The sequence below is a fragment of the Oncorhynchus mykiss genome, chromosome 22, assembly GCF_057628025.1.
Source record: "Oncorhynchus mykiss isolate SJ-2025 chromosome 22, ASM5762802v1, whole genome shotgun sequence".
Taxonomy (NCBI): domain Eukaryota; kingdom Metazoa; phylum Chordata; class Actinopteri; order Salmoniformes; family Salmonidae; genus Oncorhynchus; species Oncorhynchus mykiss.
Window position 1 is genome coordinate 22,959,843 of NC_143043.1, and position 15,593 is coordinate 22,975,435.

Consider the following 15,593-nt stretch of genomic DNA (forward strand, 5'->3'; position numbering starts at 1 on the left):
TATCCAAACTTCTTCACAACAGTATCTCGGACCTGCCTGGTGTGTTCCTTGTTCTTCATGATGCTCTCTGCGCTTTTGACGGACCTCTGAGACTATCACAGTGCAGGTGCATTTATACGGAGACTTGATTACACACAGGTGGATTGTATTTATCATCATTAGTCATTTAGGTCAACATTGGATCATTCAGAGATCCTCACTGAACTTCTGGAGAGAGTTTGCTGCACTGAAAGTAAAGGGGCTGAATAATTTTGCACGCCCAATTTTTCAGTTTTTGATTTGTTAAAAAAGTTTGAAATATACAATAAATGTCGTTCCACTTCATGATTGTGTCCCACTTGTTGTTGATTCTTCACAAAAAAATACAGTTTTATATCTTTATGTTTGAAGCCTGAAATGTGGCAAAAGGTCGCAAAGTTCAAGGGGGCCGAATACTTTCGCAAGGCACTGTATGTGCCAGCACAGAGGGACAGGCCAATAACTGATACGCTTCAGTAGGGTTGGCTTCTTAGCGTTCGTAGCAATCACCGAAAATAAATGTTGCGGTGGCAGCTGCAGAGAAGTACTTGGGGGTAGGAGATTTGACTTCAGAAGAGTTACAGGGTGTGTTGAGTGGTAGTGTCCCGTCCTCTCGGGTTGTCGGCCTGTGGTAGAATCAGATAGGGCCTGTGGTAGATTTAGTAGTGGAATAAGGAGATGGGTTTTAATGAGTGTAGGGTAATTAAAAAATAATAATAATAATTATCCCACCTTTCAATTTTGTATCACAAAGTGTAATGGATATATAGTACAGTTCAGTTGGGGGCAGTAATTCAACATATAGGATGCCAACCACCGTTAAACCTCACCGAAGAAGAAAAATCCATGCCTTGGAAGAACTCTAGTATTTATCTCTTTTATTTCCTCTATGTGCATGTGTCCAATATGCAACTTGACTAACCCACCATATATTTCCATTTCCCTTTCTGGTTTGTGTCAATCAATGTGCATCTGAAGATGCACTGTTTTGAATATTGGTAGAATGTTTTGATGGTTATGTTGGATATGCCTGGAAATGAATTTACTTTGGAATTGCTTTAGAGGGAATCATTGTTTGCGGTATGGAAATAATCGGTTTGATATAATTATGGTTTGGCTACTGGCTATGAGATTGTGTACGACAAGTAATATTTATGATATACAATATGATCCTGTGAATTCTTTATATGAAATATGCTCATGGAAATGTTTTTCTTAGCACATACAAATCAATGCTGGAAAGAAGAAAACAAATGTGGGCTCATACTCGCTAAACCCGAACATCGTCTTTCTGCCCTATCCTTGTCCTTTAACTGTTTGAGCTCCTACCTCAACCAGTGCATTCTTAAATAGGCAACCTGCCTTAACAGGTAGATATGTAGGGGTAAAGTGTCTAGGCAGATAGTCTGGGTAGGTATCTGGTTAACTATTTAGTCTCATGGCTTGGGGGTAGAAGCTGTTCAGGGTCCTGTTGGTTCCAGACTTGGTGTATTGGTACCGCTTGCCGTGTGGTAGCAGAGACCACTTGGTATAGAGGTCCTGATTGGCAGGGAGCTCGGCCCCAGTGATGTACTGGGCTGTACGTACCCTCTGTAGCACCTTGCAGTCGGATGCCAAGCAGTTGCCATACCAGGCGGTGATGCAGCTATTCAAGATGCTTTCAATGGCGTAGCTATAGAACCTTTTGAGGCTCTGAGGGCCCACGCCAAATCTTTTCATCCTCCCGAGGGGAAGAGGCATTGTTGTGCCTTCTTCACGACTGTGTTGGTATGTGGACCATGTTAATTCCTTAATGATGTGGACACTTGAGGAACTTGAAGCTCTCGACCTGCTCCACCACAACCCCGTCGAGCCCCCATCCTGAATGGGAAATACATTATCACCATCACAGCAATACAATGCCTTGAAAAAGCATCCCCTTTGCAGCGTCTAATTTTGTTGAAGTTTCACATTTTGTTGCCTGGCATTTGGGCACATTCAATTGTCCAAATGTCAAAGGTACTGTACCCATACCTTAATGGTAGCCTCACTTTGATAAAGGATACGAATATCACTGGCCCTTACTCCAATCGACATATTACCCCCTAGAGGAGAGCATAGAAAGGAGGGGGCTGATGTGTTATGAAAACTGACCGCATGGCCTTGTGGACTGTCAAGCATAAGATCCACATTTTAAAAGTATTCCAAAATGTGTTTAAGGCAATAGTGGAGTACAGAAATCTATACATCTGAAAGAGGAAATGCTGAGCGGTGCAAGATAAGGGGTTTGAGGCCTACTTCCATTAGCTGCTCCCGGAGGGTCTGATAGCAGGACAATGCAGGCTGACTGGACTGGCTGGGTTCACCTATGGGCAAAAGGTGTTCCCACTTTGAAGTGAGTTACTCCTTGGACGACTGCAGTCAAAGGTATAAATGGGTTTGGAGGTCAAGTCCATCCTTAAGTAGTTGGTCAGAGTAGCAAGTAGCTTAAAGTCATCTGGTTCATCCGCCTGACACCAGCAGTCATAGAGGCACATCAGGTACAGCGAGAGAACCTGCATCGAGTTCTTCAGCTTGGAGGTGGAACTGCACAGTCCAGACAGTAAGCCTTTCATAGCAATGTTATTCACCTGCTTGAACTCTTGCATTATTTATGTAATCGTGCCAGAAAACGCACTTCAACTCTTCAAAGTTACCATTGATAATGGTCTATAACTGGTATACTTTGGACTTGCTGAAACAGTGATTTATTGCTGGGGTTTTGGTTCAATTGCTAAATCTGTAATTGTTTCCTCCATTTGCCCTTAAAGGACAGTACTTGACAGGTGAATACAATACGGTGGGAGCTCAGACACTAGGAGGGATCATTGGTAAATGTAATTAAATATTTCATTCAAACCAAGCAAACGCAAACCCTCATAGGGTGACATTTGCCAATATCACCAAATTATGATGGCGCAAAACACGTTTGGAACACTGCAGCCAGGAATTGCATCGATGGGATCAAATAAGTACGGCCCCTCACACGAATTACAAAATCAATCCAGCTGCAAATCCTGTGAGTGCCAAGATATTTTGATAGCACAATTCAGTGTTATATTGTAGACCGAAAATGTACATACCTAATATACACCAGCCTACACATTGCATTACATACAATTTGCAGATACTCAAGGTAGACATGAATTTATTTGAAAAAGTGTAAGAAATAAAAAAAGTACTAAAGCAAGTATAAAAAAATAGTTTTGAGATGAGTTTACACTTCATGGCACTGCTGTTAGAGTGCACTGACAGCATCAGATCACATTCAAGGCATTGGGTCATTTTAACCTTCAAAAGATAACATGAACGTTTGCATTATAGATGATCATGTTCAAGGCATTGAGTTGTTTTAACTGTTAAAAGATAAAACAGACAGGAGCATGGAGGTCATTCTTAACAGTTTAAGGCGCTTGAATTTGATTTGCATCAGAGTACAGTAACATGCACACGGTTTGTGCATAACCAGATTAATATCGAATCGTTTGTTTAAAAGCTCTGCAAGAACAATTTCCCTAATAATCCTTTTCACGTATGTAACCGGGCTACCTAATGGGACTTAAATAAATGCAGAAAGCCATCAAAATAAACATTTGACCATGTTGTTTGTGACACCTATTTGATTCTGAGTTCGGACATATAACGTTTGCATGTGAACTATTTCTAAGATGCATACCTTCAGTTTTTCCGAACTCACTTGCAGATAAGAGGGAGGCTTGCACTACTGGCACATGGCAGATCAAATACACAGCTGGAACCCCGAATCAGCCATCTTAATTCTACAGATTTCAGAAAACCGGGTGTTTTAATCAACGTATGCTTATTTCGATTTTAACATTACGCCGATTCAAGATGAAGAGAGTAGTGTTTACATGACCATTGCCATAAGTTGAACATCGAATTATTAGTGTGCATGTAAACGTACTCGCTGCCTCAATGAACCGATCGTAAGATTTTGAAATGTGTAGAGAAGTAACAAAGCCACAAATATACAGGTCCAAATTTCAGGGGAAACACAATGTATAAAAAAATATAACCCCGAGTTGGGGGGCAATTGGCTTGCTTTCTGAAAATGCTATTCGACAGAAGAAATGCTTAGTTAACCGGACCTGGACCCCCCCCCCCCAAGCAGGGAACTTCATACTTGTTACTAGTTGGTCACAGTGGCCTTAAAGCAGTGGTATTCAAACATTTTTTAGCGGTACCCCATTTCCCCACCCTCACAAAAATGTATTGCAACCCCAACCCGAATCTAATGACAACCTTAAAATGATTTTTTTTGTGTGAATTCCTATCTTTACATCAACAAATAACCTTCAATTCATTACGTTTTAATCTCTTATCAAAATGAAGAAACCAATAGATACATTTACTGAACACAATTTTTTTTCTAATTATCTTTCTCAAAATGTTTATTGTCCCATACAAAAATGTGTTCAAAACTATTTGGGCTTGACCACAACTTTGAATACCACTGCCTTAAAGGCTTCATTTTGCACTTCCAAGTGTCAATATCATCCAAACATTTACCATATAAAACTAAATGAAAGAACAGTATCAAAAAGCATGTGTTACATAAAACATACAAGATAATGTACATGAATTCAAGCATTACCCAGGTTTTTGATCCTTTGGACAAAGGTGCCAAAAAAGGCTTCCAGTTCCCAGACTTGGCATCAGATTTGGGGGGGGGGGGGGTTCATGTTCAAAATAAGTTATTTCTGCAAACTACGTATTGCTGTTGGTGTGCTACAACTCGAATATAACAGTTATAACATATAGTTTTAACCATTTACTAATTGTAAGCTGTTGCACATGGAAGACAGTTATTCACAGCATAATATCACCAACACCCTCTGAATTGGCCACTTAGTACCTTTTCTTATGCTCAACAGCAGAGAGCCCTGTATATTACCATACCAGTTCAAACACTGACTCACTGTGGTTCCTTATTCCTCACAAAACACACACAAAAAAATTTGACATGGTTTTGTGACACACTTTCCATTCCCTCTTGGAATGGCTGAAATTTAAACTACAGTTTTAGGTTCAAGGCCAACTTGAGATGGACCCCTCTAAACTCCAGCAAAGAGGAATAATTACAAACTACTAAAGGAAGTTCAACAAAACAGCACAGCTGCCCTGAGATACTAATAGGCATGTTCTGAAAACAGTTGGGTCACTTTGGATCTTCAGACATGGTCAAGTGTAGCTGGGTAGGAAGAGCCTGCTTGTTGAGTTTGGCATGTTTTAGTTGAGTGTTCACTGGCCTCAATACTGAAAGGCAGACCAATTAATCCTTCTCAAGTCACATATACACAACACCTGTTCCCACACAATGCTCCCTCATACCCCCACTGTCCCAGATGCGAGAATATATCATTAGAGGGCCAGGTGGGCAAATGAAGAAGTTAGGCTCGCAAACCTGAAGGCAAAAGGAGAAAAATGTAATGTCAATTTCAAGTAGACAATTATTGTACCTCATCCACAACATCCATTAATTGATTCAAACCACTATAGAATGACAATTACATGCAAAATACTACAGAAGTATTAGCTTAAAACCAACATATTATACTTTTTGTGACGCATGCCAGAGCCCAGATAAACACACCTTTCTCGCAGGTGCTGCTCTGCTTCTCCTGGGCAAAGTTGAGGCGGTTCTGCTCCACGGCCGTCCCATTGGACTCGGGGCTGCTGCTCCGCGACGGACTGCGGTTGTCCTCGTTCAGGTGGGCCAGGTCCAGGTGCTGCTGGGCCAGCTTCAGGTGCCTCCTCAGCCTCTCCAGCTCCCGCTGTGAAGTCTCATCCCCAAACGACTCGCGGCCCGAGTCGCCCAGGTTGTAGTCCAACCGCATGCCCTTGGGGTCCTTCTTTAGAGCTGTGTTGTAGCCCGGAGGAGCTGTGGGGACCCGGTGGCCACATAGTGCGGGACGCTGGCTAGCCAGTTGGTGGGGAATTGGGGGACGAGGGCGGCAGAGACAGTCCCGGATGCCGCTATAGCCCAGGTGGAGGATCTCCAGCAAGGTGAAGAGCAGACAGAGGGCACTCACCCCGTACATGATGAGCAAAAAGATGGTCTTCTCTGTGGGGCGCGACACAAAGCAGTCCACCGTGTGCGGGCAGGGGGAGCGTTTGCACACGTACGAGGGAGACACCTTCAGGCCGTAGAGGATATACTGGCCGAACAGGAAGGAGACCTCGAAAGCAGCACGCGACAACAGCTGGAAGATGTACACCTTCATGAGGCCATTGCGCTTGATGCGCCGGCGCCCGTCATGCTTCTTGTTGGGCTTCTCCTCTTTCTTCTTCTCCTTCTCCACCTCAATCTCCTCCGAGATCATGGGATCCTCCTCACCATTATCCTCCGCCTCCTCGTAGTTCCGGTTGGTCCCTAGGCTCACCATGGGCATTCTCCTACCACGGGGCCTGTATTCCTCGTCATCCATGCGGGCAATCTTGTGCATGGCAAAGCCCAGGTACATGACGGTGGGGGTGGTGATCATGATCACCTGGAAGACCCAGAAACGGATGTGCGAGAGCGGCGCAAAAGCGTCGTAGCACACATTTTCGCAACCGGGTTGGTGCGTATTGCACACAAACTTGCTCTGTTCATCGTAGTAGATGGATTCGCCTCCTACAGCCGTCAACACAATGCGGAAGACGATGAGCAGCGTGAGCCAGATCTTTCCCACAAAGGTGGAATGGTTGGAGATCTCATCCAAGAGACGCGTCAGGAAACTCCAGCTCATGGTGACTCCGGAGTGGGGGGAGAGGGACACTCAACTCTATATGGGGGGAGAGAGAAAAAGTGAGCAAAACAGACTATATAGGCCAACACCATTTTGTGTAGCTCCTGGAAGTACGGCAGTACCTAGAATAAACTATGCAATATTCAACTTAAATTTGTATTGAATCATATTTTACTATTTGGATTTCTCAAGAATGGTGTCTAAACAGACTCTATAACGACAACCTCTCAACTGCCAGAAGTGTGCAGCTCATTGCTGAACAAATGATGAGAAGGATTCCTCCTCAGTCCGAGAGTTTGCAACACGTGTGAGCACCAAAGGCACACACCCCTAAACGATTCCAACTTCATTGCCAATTATTTCTGGGAAATTCAGACCAACTATTGGGTAAGAATAGTTATGTAGAACAAAGACCAGACTGTTTGACAAATTTCCCTCATGGACTGTTCTAGTGGATTTAGGAGGCTTGCTTGTCATCAAATATCTCAACTCTTTAGGCAAATAATATAGCCTATAAGTTTAGCATAAATCAGTTTCGGTGCCCACAAATACAACAATATTGAAACTGCCCACAGAATATGAAGAGAAGACCAGTACATTTACTACACCAACCAACTGAAGTGTGTAGATGTGATATACGCATAGGCTACTAATAAAATGATAAAATGGGTCTGTGTGATGTATGCCTCTTTTTCCATTTGTCAGTACAGGCCTCTATGAAACAGTGTCATTCAATTAATGGATACTCATAAGCTCGATTTGATTAGTAATATTAAAAACGAAAAACCCTAGCAAAATCAGATGGCTCAAGGAATTAAAAGGCCCATAACACGATAGATGAGCAAATGCACCTATATCTTGCCTTAGCTGCAATGTACTACCATCGGGAGACAGATGTGATCCATCAGCAAGATATCACTAATAGCCAGCAGATGGCATTAACATCAACGTAAGCATCTCACAAAGGCAGCCCTCATTAGCTTTTTTTTTTGTTGCTCAGTATGTATAATACCAGTTCTGTCAGCTTTTCCTTCTTGAGATGTCACAAGCTTGGGCAATGATCTCATGAAATGGGCACCAAATACATATTTACTCCAAACTACATCAATGAGCGATGCACAGTACATTTCAGAAATTGATAATTTGGGCATTGTAAATTCTTGACCATAAACTGCCTTAGATAGGGGATTGAGTTTCATCACAGGTAAGTAAGTGGATGCCCAAGCACATATATAATTTGTGTATGAAATAAAACAAGCTACTGCCTACGGGTACATTGGAGTCCATTGGTTTTGGGGTTTGATTTTCAAACACACCCAAAAGCCTGGATGAAAGGTAACTAACCTTAAAAGGGGCAATATGATTGCTAAACCCATGTTTGTACTTTTAAATGAATGACAAATATGAAACTTAAATGCCTCAAGAGCCTCCATTTTAGGACCACTATTGTTTTCACTATATATTTTACCTCTTGGTGATGTCATTCAGAAATATAATGTAAACTTTCACTGCTATGCGGATGACACACAGCTGTACATTTCGATGAAACATGGTGAAGCCCCAAAATTGCCCTCCCTGGAAGCCTGTGTTTCAGACATAAGGACGTGGATGGCGGCAAATTTTAGATTTTTAAACTCGGACGAAACAGAGATGCTTGTTCTAGGGCCCAAGAAACAAAGAGATCTTCTGTTGAATCTGACAATTAATCTTGATGGTTGTACAGTCGTCGCAAACAAAACTGTGAAGGACCTCGGCGTTACTCTGGACCCTGATCTCTCTTTTGACGAACATATCAAGAGACTGTTTCAAGGACAGCTTTTTTCCATCTACGTAACATTGCAAAAATCAGAAACTTTCTGTCCAAAAATTGAGAGAAATGTATCCATGCTTTTGTCACTTCTAGGTTAGACTACTGCAATGCTCTACTTTCCAGCTACCTGGATAAAGCACTAAAAAACTTAAGTTAGTGCTAAACACTGCTGCTAGACTTGAACCAAAAATGTGATCATATTACTCCAGTGCTTGCCTCTCTACACTGGCTTCCTGTTAAGGCAAGGGCTGATTAAGGTTTTACTGCTAACATACAAAGCATTAAATTGGCTTGCTCCTACCCATCTTTCCGATTTGGTCTTGCTGTACATACCTACACATACGCTACGGTCACAAGACACAGGCCTCCTTACTGTCCCTAGAATTTCTAAGCAAACAGCTGGAGGCAGGGCTTTCTCTTAGGGCTTTCTCTTACAGAGCTCCATTTTTATGGAATGGTCTGCCTATCCATGTGAGAGACGCAGACTAGGTCTCAACTTTTAAGTCTTTATTGAAAACTCATCTCTTCAGTAGGTCCTATGATTGAGTGTAGTCTGGTCCAGGAGTGTGAAGGTGAACGGAAAGGCACAGCAGCAATGAACCGCCCTTGCCGTCTCAGCCTGGCCAGTTCCCCACTCTCCACTGGGATTCTCTGCCTCAAACCCTATTACAGGGGCTGAGTCACTGGCTTACTGGTGCTCTTCCATGCTGTCCCTAGGAGGGGTGCATCACTTGAGTGGGATGAGTCACTGACGTGATCTTCCTGTCCGGGTTGGCGCCCCCCTTAGGTTGGGTCGTGATAGAGATCTTCGTGGGCTATACTCAGCCTTGTCTCAGGATGGTAAGTTGGTGGTTGAAGATATCCCTCTAGTGGTGTGGGGGCTGTGCTTTGGTAAAGTGGGTGGGGTTATATCCTGGGTCTGTTTGCCCCTGTCCGGGGGTATCGTCAGACGGGCCAGTGTCTCCTGACCCCTCCTGTCTCAGCCACCAGTATTTATGCTGCAGTAGTTTATGTGTCGGGGGGCTAGGGTCAGTCTGTTATATCTGGAGTATTTCTCCTGTCTTATCCGGTGTCCTGTGTGAATTTAAATATGCTCTCTCTAATTCTCTTTCTTTCTCTCTCTCTCTCTCTCTCTGGATGACCTGAGCCCAAGGACCATGCCTTAGGACAACCTGGCTGTCCCCAGTCCACCTGGCCGTGCTGCTGCCCCAGTTTAAACTGTCCTGCCTGCGGCTATGGAACCCTGACCTGTTCACCGGACGTGCTACCTGTCCCAGACCTGCTGTTTTCAACAATCTCAAGACAGCAGCAGCGGTAGAGATACTCTGAACGATCGGCTATGAATTGCCAACTGACATTTACTCCTGGAGGTGCTGACCTGTTGCACCCTCGACAACCACTGACTATTATTATTTGACCCTGCTAGTCATCTATGAACATTTGAAGATCTTGGCCATGTTCTGTTATAATCGCCACCCGGCACAGCCAGAAGAGGACTGGCCACCCCTCATAGCCTGGTTCCACTCTAGGTTTCTTCCTATGTTCTGGCCTTTCTTGGGAGTTTTTCTACTGTGCTGACACTGTGCTTCTACACCTGCATTGCTTGCTGTTTGGGGTTTTAGGCCGGGTTTCTATACAGCACTTTGTGACATCAGCTGATGTAAGAAGGGCTTTATAAATACATTTGATTGCTTGTTTACAGACAATGTAATTGAAAACAAACATTACTAGCCTCAAAACCTAGTTCAAACTATCATTTTGATATCATGGGTGGCCCCGTCTATGAATTTGTGAGTGAGTCCATCTCTCCAGCCCCATCCAGATGCTATTTACATTAAAAAAGGTGGCGAATTAGGGGCTTTGTTGTTTCAACTGCAGATCTGCCTCTTTAATATCTCACATAAAACGTACAAATTCCAGGCACGTTTCAACTGTTAAAGCGGTCTAACCTGAATGTACAGGGTGGTGGGGAGGACAAGCAGCAGGCTGCTCGCGGCGAAGAACCGGCCTCCAGTGGCTCTATAAGTACATTTCTGCTATTTTGCCTTTAAATCGGCTAACCAGACTACCCCATATACACGTAAAGTTGCCAGCCAGAGAAAAACTATTACATATAGCCGTAGAAAATGGGTTCATTAGAAATCTATGTTCCTACGGTGCCCTCGTGCTGCGTTCGATAGCTTCCATCACCTTCATCCCCTCGCACGAATGAACAAGCTAGCATAAATCAAGATATCAATTAGCTAACTACATATTTCTCTCTAGTAACACTTACCAAACAATTGACTGATTGGCTATCTAAACTAGACAGAAAGGATAGCTACTTACATCAAATATTGAACGCAGTAGCTAAGTTAGCTAGGAGAAAAACAATTGCTTCAAGCAGCCAGCTAACGTTAGCGCACAACACTCAGAAACACACAAAAAATATCCTAAACGCGAACTAACGCTCAGTTTTGTTGGTTGACATATCTGTTATTAATCTTACCTCGAATCCTACTTACTCCGTTTCTAAAGTCCTTGAATTTTGCCTGTAGGCTATGCCTAAAAAAAAATGTTCCTCAAATGTCTGGTCACTTTTCTCTCCACTATAGAAAAAAGCTTCACTTTATTACCCGCATTCGAAAAATACGGGGGAGAGACAGACAAAGAACATCCCTAAATCCCGATTTTCTCCTCCCCTACGCGCGTATGCACCCCACCCCCCTCTCCAGGACCTTCTCATGAAATCTGAGACAAGGATCAACGTCGACACTCTTCATCCTCAGAACCGGAGTATTTGTTTTTCCATACAATGCGATACACACAGCTGTGTGCTCCCAACAGTCAGCCACCAAAACAGATTTAGCCGTTTACATTGCAAATGAAGACGGCAGTACAATTTCTCAAAAAATGATGTCCCTCTCTCTCTCCTGAGTTCCATAGACAGACTATGGCTGGGCGTAATGCAATGTTCATTTGTTCTCACAATAAACTGTTTACGATATTAATAAGAACATCAACAACTATAACATCCACAATGTAGAATTTGTACGCACAACTGTTATAACGAAATGTATGTATGCACCCCTATAATAGAGATTTAAGAAGCTTGCTATTTATTTATTACTGTAAGATTTCAGTTAGCACAACTAGGCAACTGTCGCAGTATGTCTATGATAATTCTTATGATTTACAGTCTGCTGAGTTTTACCTGCATGTTGGTGTGGTGGGAATTTGAAAATGGTGCTACAATCTTCATTGTTGTGGGATGTGCCCCCAGCTGTTATGTGGCACATAGCGCCCCCCCCCCTTTCCGATTGGAGCGGGCGTTCGGAAGTAGTTATTATTTTAAACCTTTCCTCCTTCTCGACACTTTCTTTGGCAAGATGGGGATGAGAATCCTTCCTCCCAGACTAGCTTCCATATACAGTACATTTTTATCCTCCATTGTCATCAGTTGGCACACGCAGGAGATACATCAAAAGCACTCCAGTCTTCTGTAAAGTATTTTCATCCACACAACGATGCCATCAACTAGACATCATTCCACTAGATTGGGTACATTCTGTATGTTTCACTGTTAAATTATTTCATCAATCTCAGAAGGTAGCCAGTCAGTCAGTCAATGATCGTGGTCATTGTTCTTCCTGTATTCACAGAAATTCAAGCAACATCGCTAAACAATTGGCAAGTATAAGCAGATGTATTGTGTTCAACAAATTGCTTGCGAAAAGACTTCATGATTGTGGATGACCGAGTTTTATTGTCTGGCCAGGGCAGTTTACCACTCAATGCACATCATACTGCTCTTCACTGCAAACAGGTCAGATGGAATGTGCTCCCCTTCCCTCTTCTTGGGGAGATTTCACAAGCGTGCTTTCATTCATGGATTTCATTGTGTGGTCCCCTCGTCACCTAGACTTATACAAGCTTCCTTTTCACCACAGAGGCAGAAACTCTAAACAGCAGGAACCCAAAACGTAGTGGTTGTTCAAGTTGCTTGATATAGTGTGATGTTAAAATGTCCTTTGTGCCCTGGATTGCAGCTTGCTTTTTCCCAAAAGCCATAGGGCGGCGCACAATTGGCTCAGCGTCGTTCGGGTTTGGCGGGGGTAAGCGGACATTGTAAATAAAAATGTTTTCATAACAGACTTGCCTAGTTAAATAAAGGTTAAATAAAACAATGTTTACTCTGATCACATTTCTCCAGAATGGAACATTCATCGTGCTACAACTGTTGGCGTAATATGACCAAACTCTAGGTATAAGTGCTTTGTCCAACAGTTGCTTATTCCATTTGTGCCACTGTGATTAACCTGTGTAGGCTAGTGGTTGAATCATCCCTCGTGATGTTTGTCTTCCTCGATGCCACATACTCCCTGCTTTTGAGAAAGGTCATAACTGGTTTTTGCCTGAATATTTTCGTTCTGCCATGAGTTTACCCATTAAGGAGTTATAGACAGCTCTTTTGTCAGTGTAATAGGCAGAGGAAGAAGGAATGGGGGAGTGAGTGTCAGAGAAAATTAGAAATGAGACCCAGGGTTCTACACCATACTTTGGAGCACAGTAAAAAAAATAAAAAAAAATTAAAAGCATATGACAACGAAGAAGTGGAAAATCACCCTGGGAACTCACCACTTTAAAATAATTGGATATTCAACTACATTGCAAACTGATATTCCCCACCAATTCCACCCCTGGTTGTACTTAAACATTTCAAATACGAATTGTCACAGAATTGACTAGCTATACACTAAGTATTCTGGTCAACAGAGGAAAAACTCACACCTACATACAGTATGTGCCAACAGCATTAACTCAAAATCCACCCCCACCCTCTTCCCCAAGAAAAGGTGGTTGTGCCTGTTTTAGTCACTAAGCAACAAATCTGTGGATGTGGAATTGCACTACAATGCCCTCAGGAACTCTATAGCTTTTCTCTGTCCAAGCCCTTAGTCATGCTGATGTGCTTTGAGGCAGTTGAATTATTAGAGCCTGGCTCACTCCCCCACTGGTTGTAATGTTGCCCTCACATTCACGAGGGGATCTCCATACCATTACATTGGCTCACAATAGACCATGACATTTGTAAGACGTTGGATCAATTGTCGTGCTATTGTTTGCAAGACTCTTTACACTTACAGATCCATAGATAATGGACATACACGTGATGCTACTGTGTCCTGTTTGGGAGGTGGCATGCATGGTTCACGTTTGCTGTCCAAAACAAACATTTTGCGGTTTGGGTTCAGTTTGAATAATTACAAGAATATCATCTTAACACTTTTTATTAATACTCTTTTTGTGTTTACCTTGTATAACTTAATTCTGAAGGTATGGGTTACATGTCAGAGGCACAAGACAGACTGCTTGTTCACGTTGCAAGATCAATCTATGATTCAAAGCATTATGGTGCCGTTCGCCATTACTACACGGAATATACCCCTGATTGATGCTTGCAACTCTGCTGTCCATGTGTTTTTGATCATGTCTATTTGCTGTGTTGTTTTATAGGGTCTGTGATGTTGTAATTTCAGTTGATGATGCTTATAACTGGATGGGCTATGAAACAATAAAATGTCTATCTGTGGTTCCGTCGGAGGGATTACTTTCAATAAACATATTTTTCATTCACATAAATCAGATTGTTTGTTTGTGACATACATTCATAGCCACCCCAATGCCTCAGCCAAATGCAAAACACTTGTATCATAAACATGCTCAATCCCACTTGAAAATCCCATTCATGAAATTCTGCTGCATATCGAAGGCGGTGTGATTATTAGTTGCACCTGTTAGTTTTTGGCAATTCCATTACTGAGCATACAGTAATTAAGTTCAGCAGTAAATTTTCTCTGCATTTTTACTACTTCATTCACAGTTTGGGGAAGTGAAGCCAGGTGCCAGCAAGCCTAATGCTTCCCATCTGTGTTTGTGGGCCGTTGTAGCCTAATGTAGTACCTTGGAGCTCAGTTTACAACTGATTGAAGGCTAAATTATTTCATAAAACAGTCGCACACTGCTGTGTAAAGCCTCAAGCCCTAAGGTCACTTATAAGTGGCACATTTACATATGTAAAACAATAATTGCATTGACTGTTGGGAGGAACAGTGCTGAGCTGAAGGCAGTGTCGTAGGAATACAAACGGACATCTTGCACTGAAATTGTAATTTTGGTAAGTTTTTGTAACTTTTTGCATGCTGTACAGTAATCTCCTTTTTGTTGACATCTGAGGCATTTTCTCTTTTTATAATTATAGAGTAAATAGTGTAGTTTGTTTGGTGGATAGTGTAGTTTGTTTGGTGGATAGTGTAGTTTGTTTGGTGGGCTCTTTTTAAGGTGAAACAAACTTTAGAACGCAATAGGATGCAAATGGGGACATTGCCCTGCAGTCATGCACACCCCACTACTGGGGAGACAAGGCAACCGATTCCCATTACTAGTAGCACCTCAGCTCAGTGTATTGGGTCAGGGGGATCGGGACACACAGGTTGGCCTGGTGGGCTTTTGAGGGTTTAAGACATCAGCATGCTTCAGTTCGGCTGGCGCATAGCCAAACTAAGGCTAGCCGAACCAAACACATGTGCTCGCATATTCCTTTAAAAGAACTTCGCTTGAAAAACTAGAAAAGGCGGCAATAGTCCTGTTTGTCCATTTTGAGACGCCATAGCCTCAAAATAGTATTTATTTGTATGTTTTTGCCAGAGATCTTAGTCACGCAATTTTACATTTAATTTTCAAAGAAAAAATGTGCATGAAAACGTGTCACCTCTCATTGAAAGTCCCTACTGTTGACCAATCACCGACGAAGGGGTGTAGACTTCGACTTCGAACTTCGGCTTGCCTTCAGACATTTTTTTGTGTGCCCGAACAGCCGAAAAAAACGATACTGAAGTCCAAAACGAACAAAAACATCACAAAATGTTGTCATAATATATGCACAAACTGTTTCGGCTGGGAAGTATGCAGACACCTTTAGGGGGATGGGTGGGTGCCTAGGCAGGCTTTGTGAG

At 42.7% G+C, this 15,593-nt stretch overlaps 1 protein-coding gene across 3 annotated transcripts; it reads right to left on the reverse strand.

Annotated features, from left to right (window-relative positions):
- Positions 1-3,167: 3,167 nt before the first annotated feature.
- LOC110501586 (gap junction gamma-1 protein) lies at positions 3,168-12,648 on the reverse strand. 3 transcript variants are annotated; one of them, XM_021579257.3, is made up of 3 exons: positions 11,792-12,648; positions 5,651-6,824; positions 3,168-5,461 (listed from the first exon to the last, which is right to left on the reverse strand). In XM_021579257.3, exons 2-3 carry the CDS (start codon positions 6,786-6,788, stop codon positions 5,448-5,450), a joined length of 1,152 nt encoding a protein of 383 aa, XP_021434932.2. In that variant the 5' UTR covers positions 6,789-6,824; positions 11,792-12,648; the 3' UTR covers positions 3,168-5,447. The 3 variants fall into 3 exon arrangements, with proteins under 3 accessions (XP_021434932.2, XP_021434930.2, XP_021434931.2); XM_021579255.3 differs by lacking the exon at positions 11,792-12,648 and adding an exon at positions 11,087-11,454; XM_021579256.3 differs by lacking the exon at positions 11,792-12,648 and adding an exon at positions 11,103-11,419.
- Positions 12,649-15,593: the final 2,945 nt, after the last annotated feature.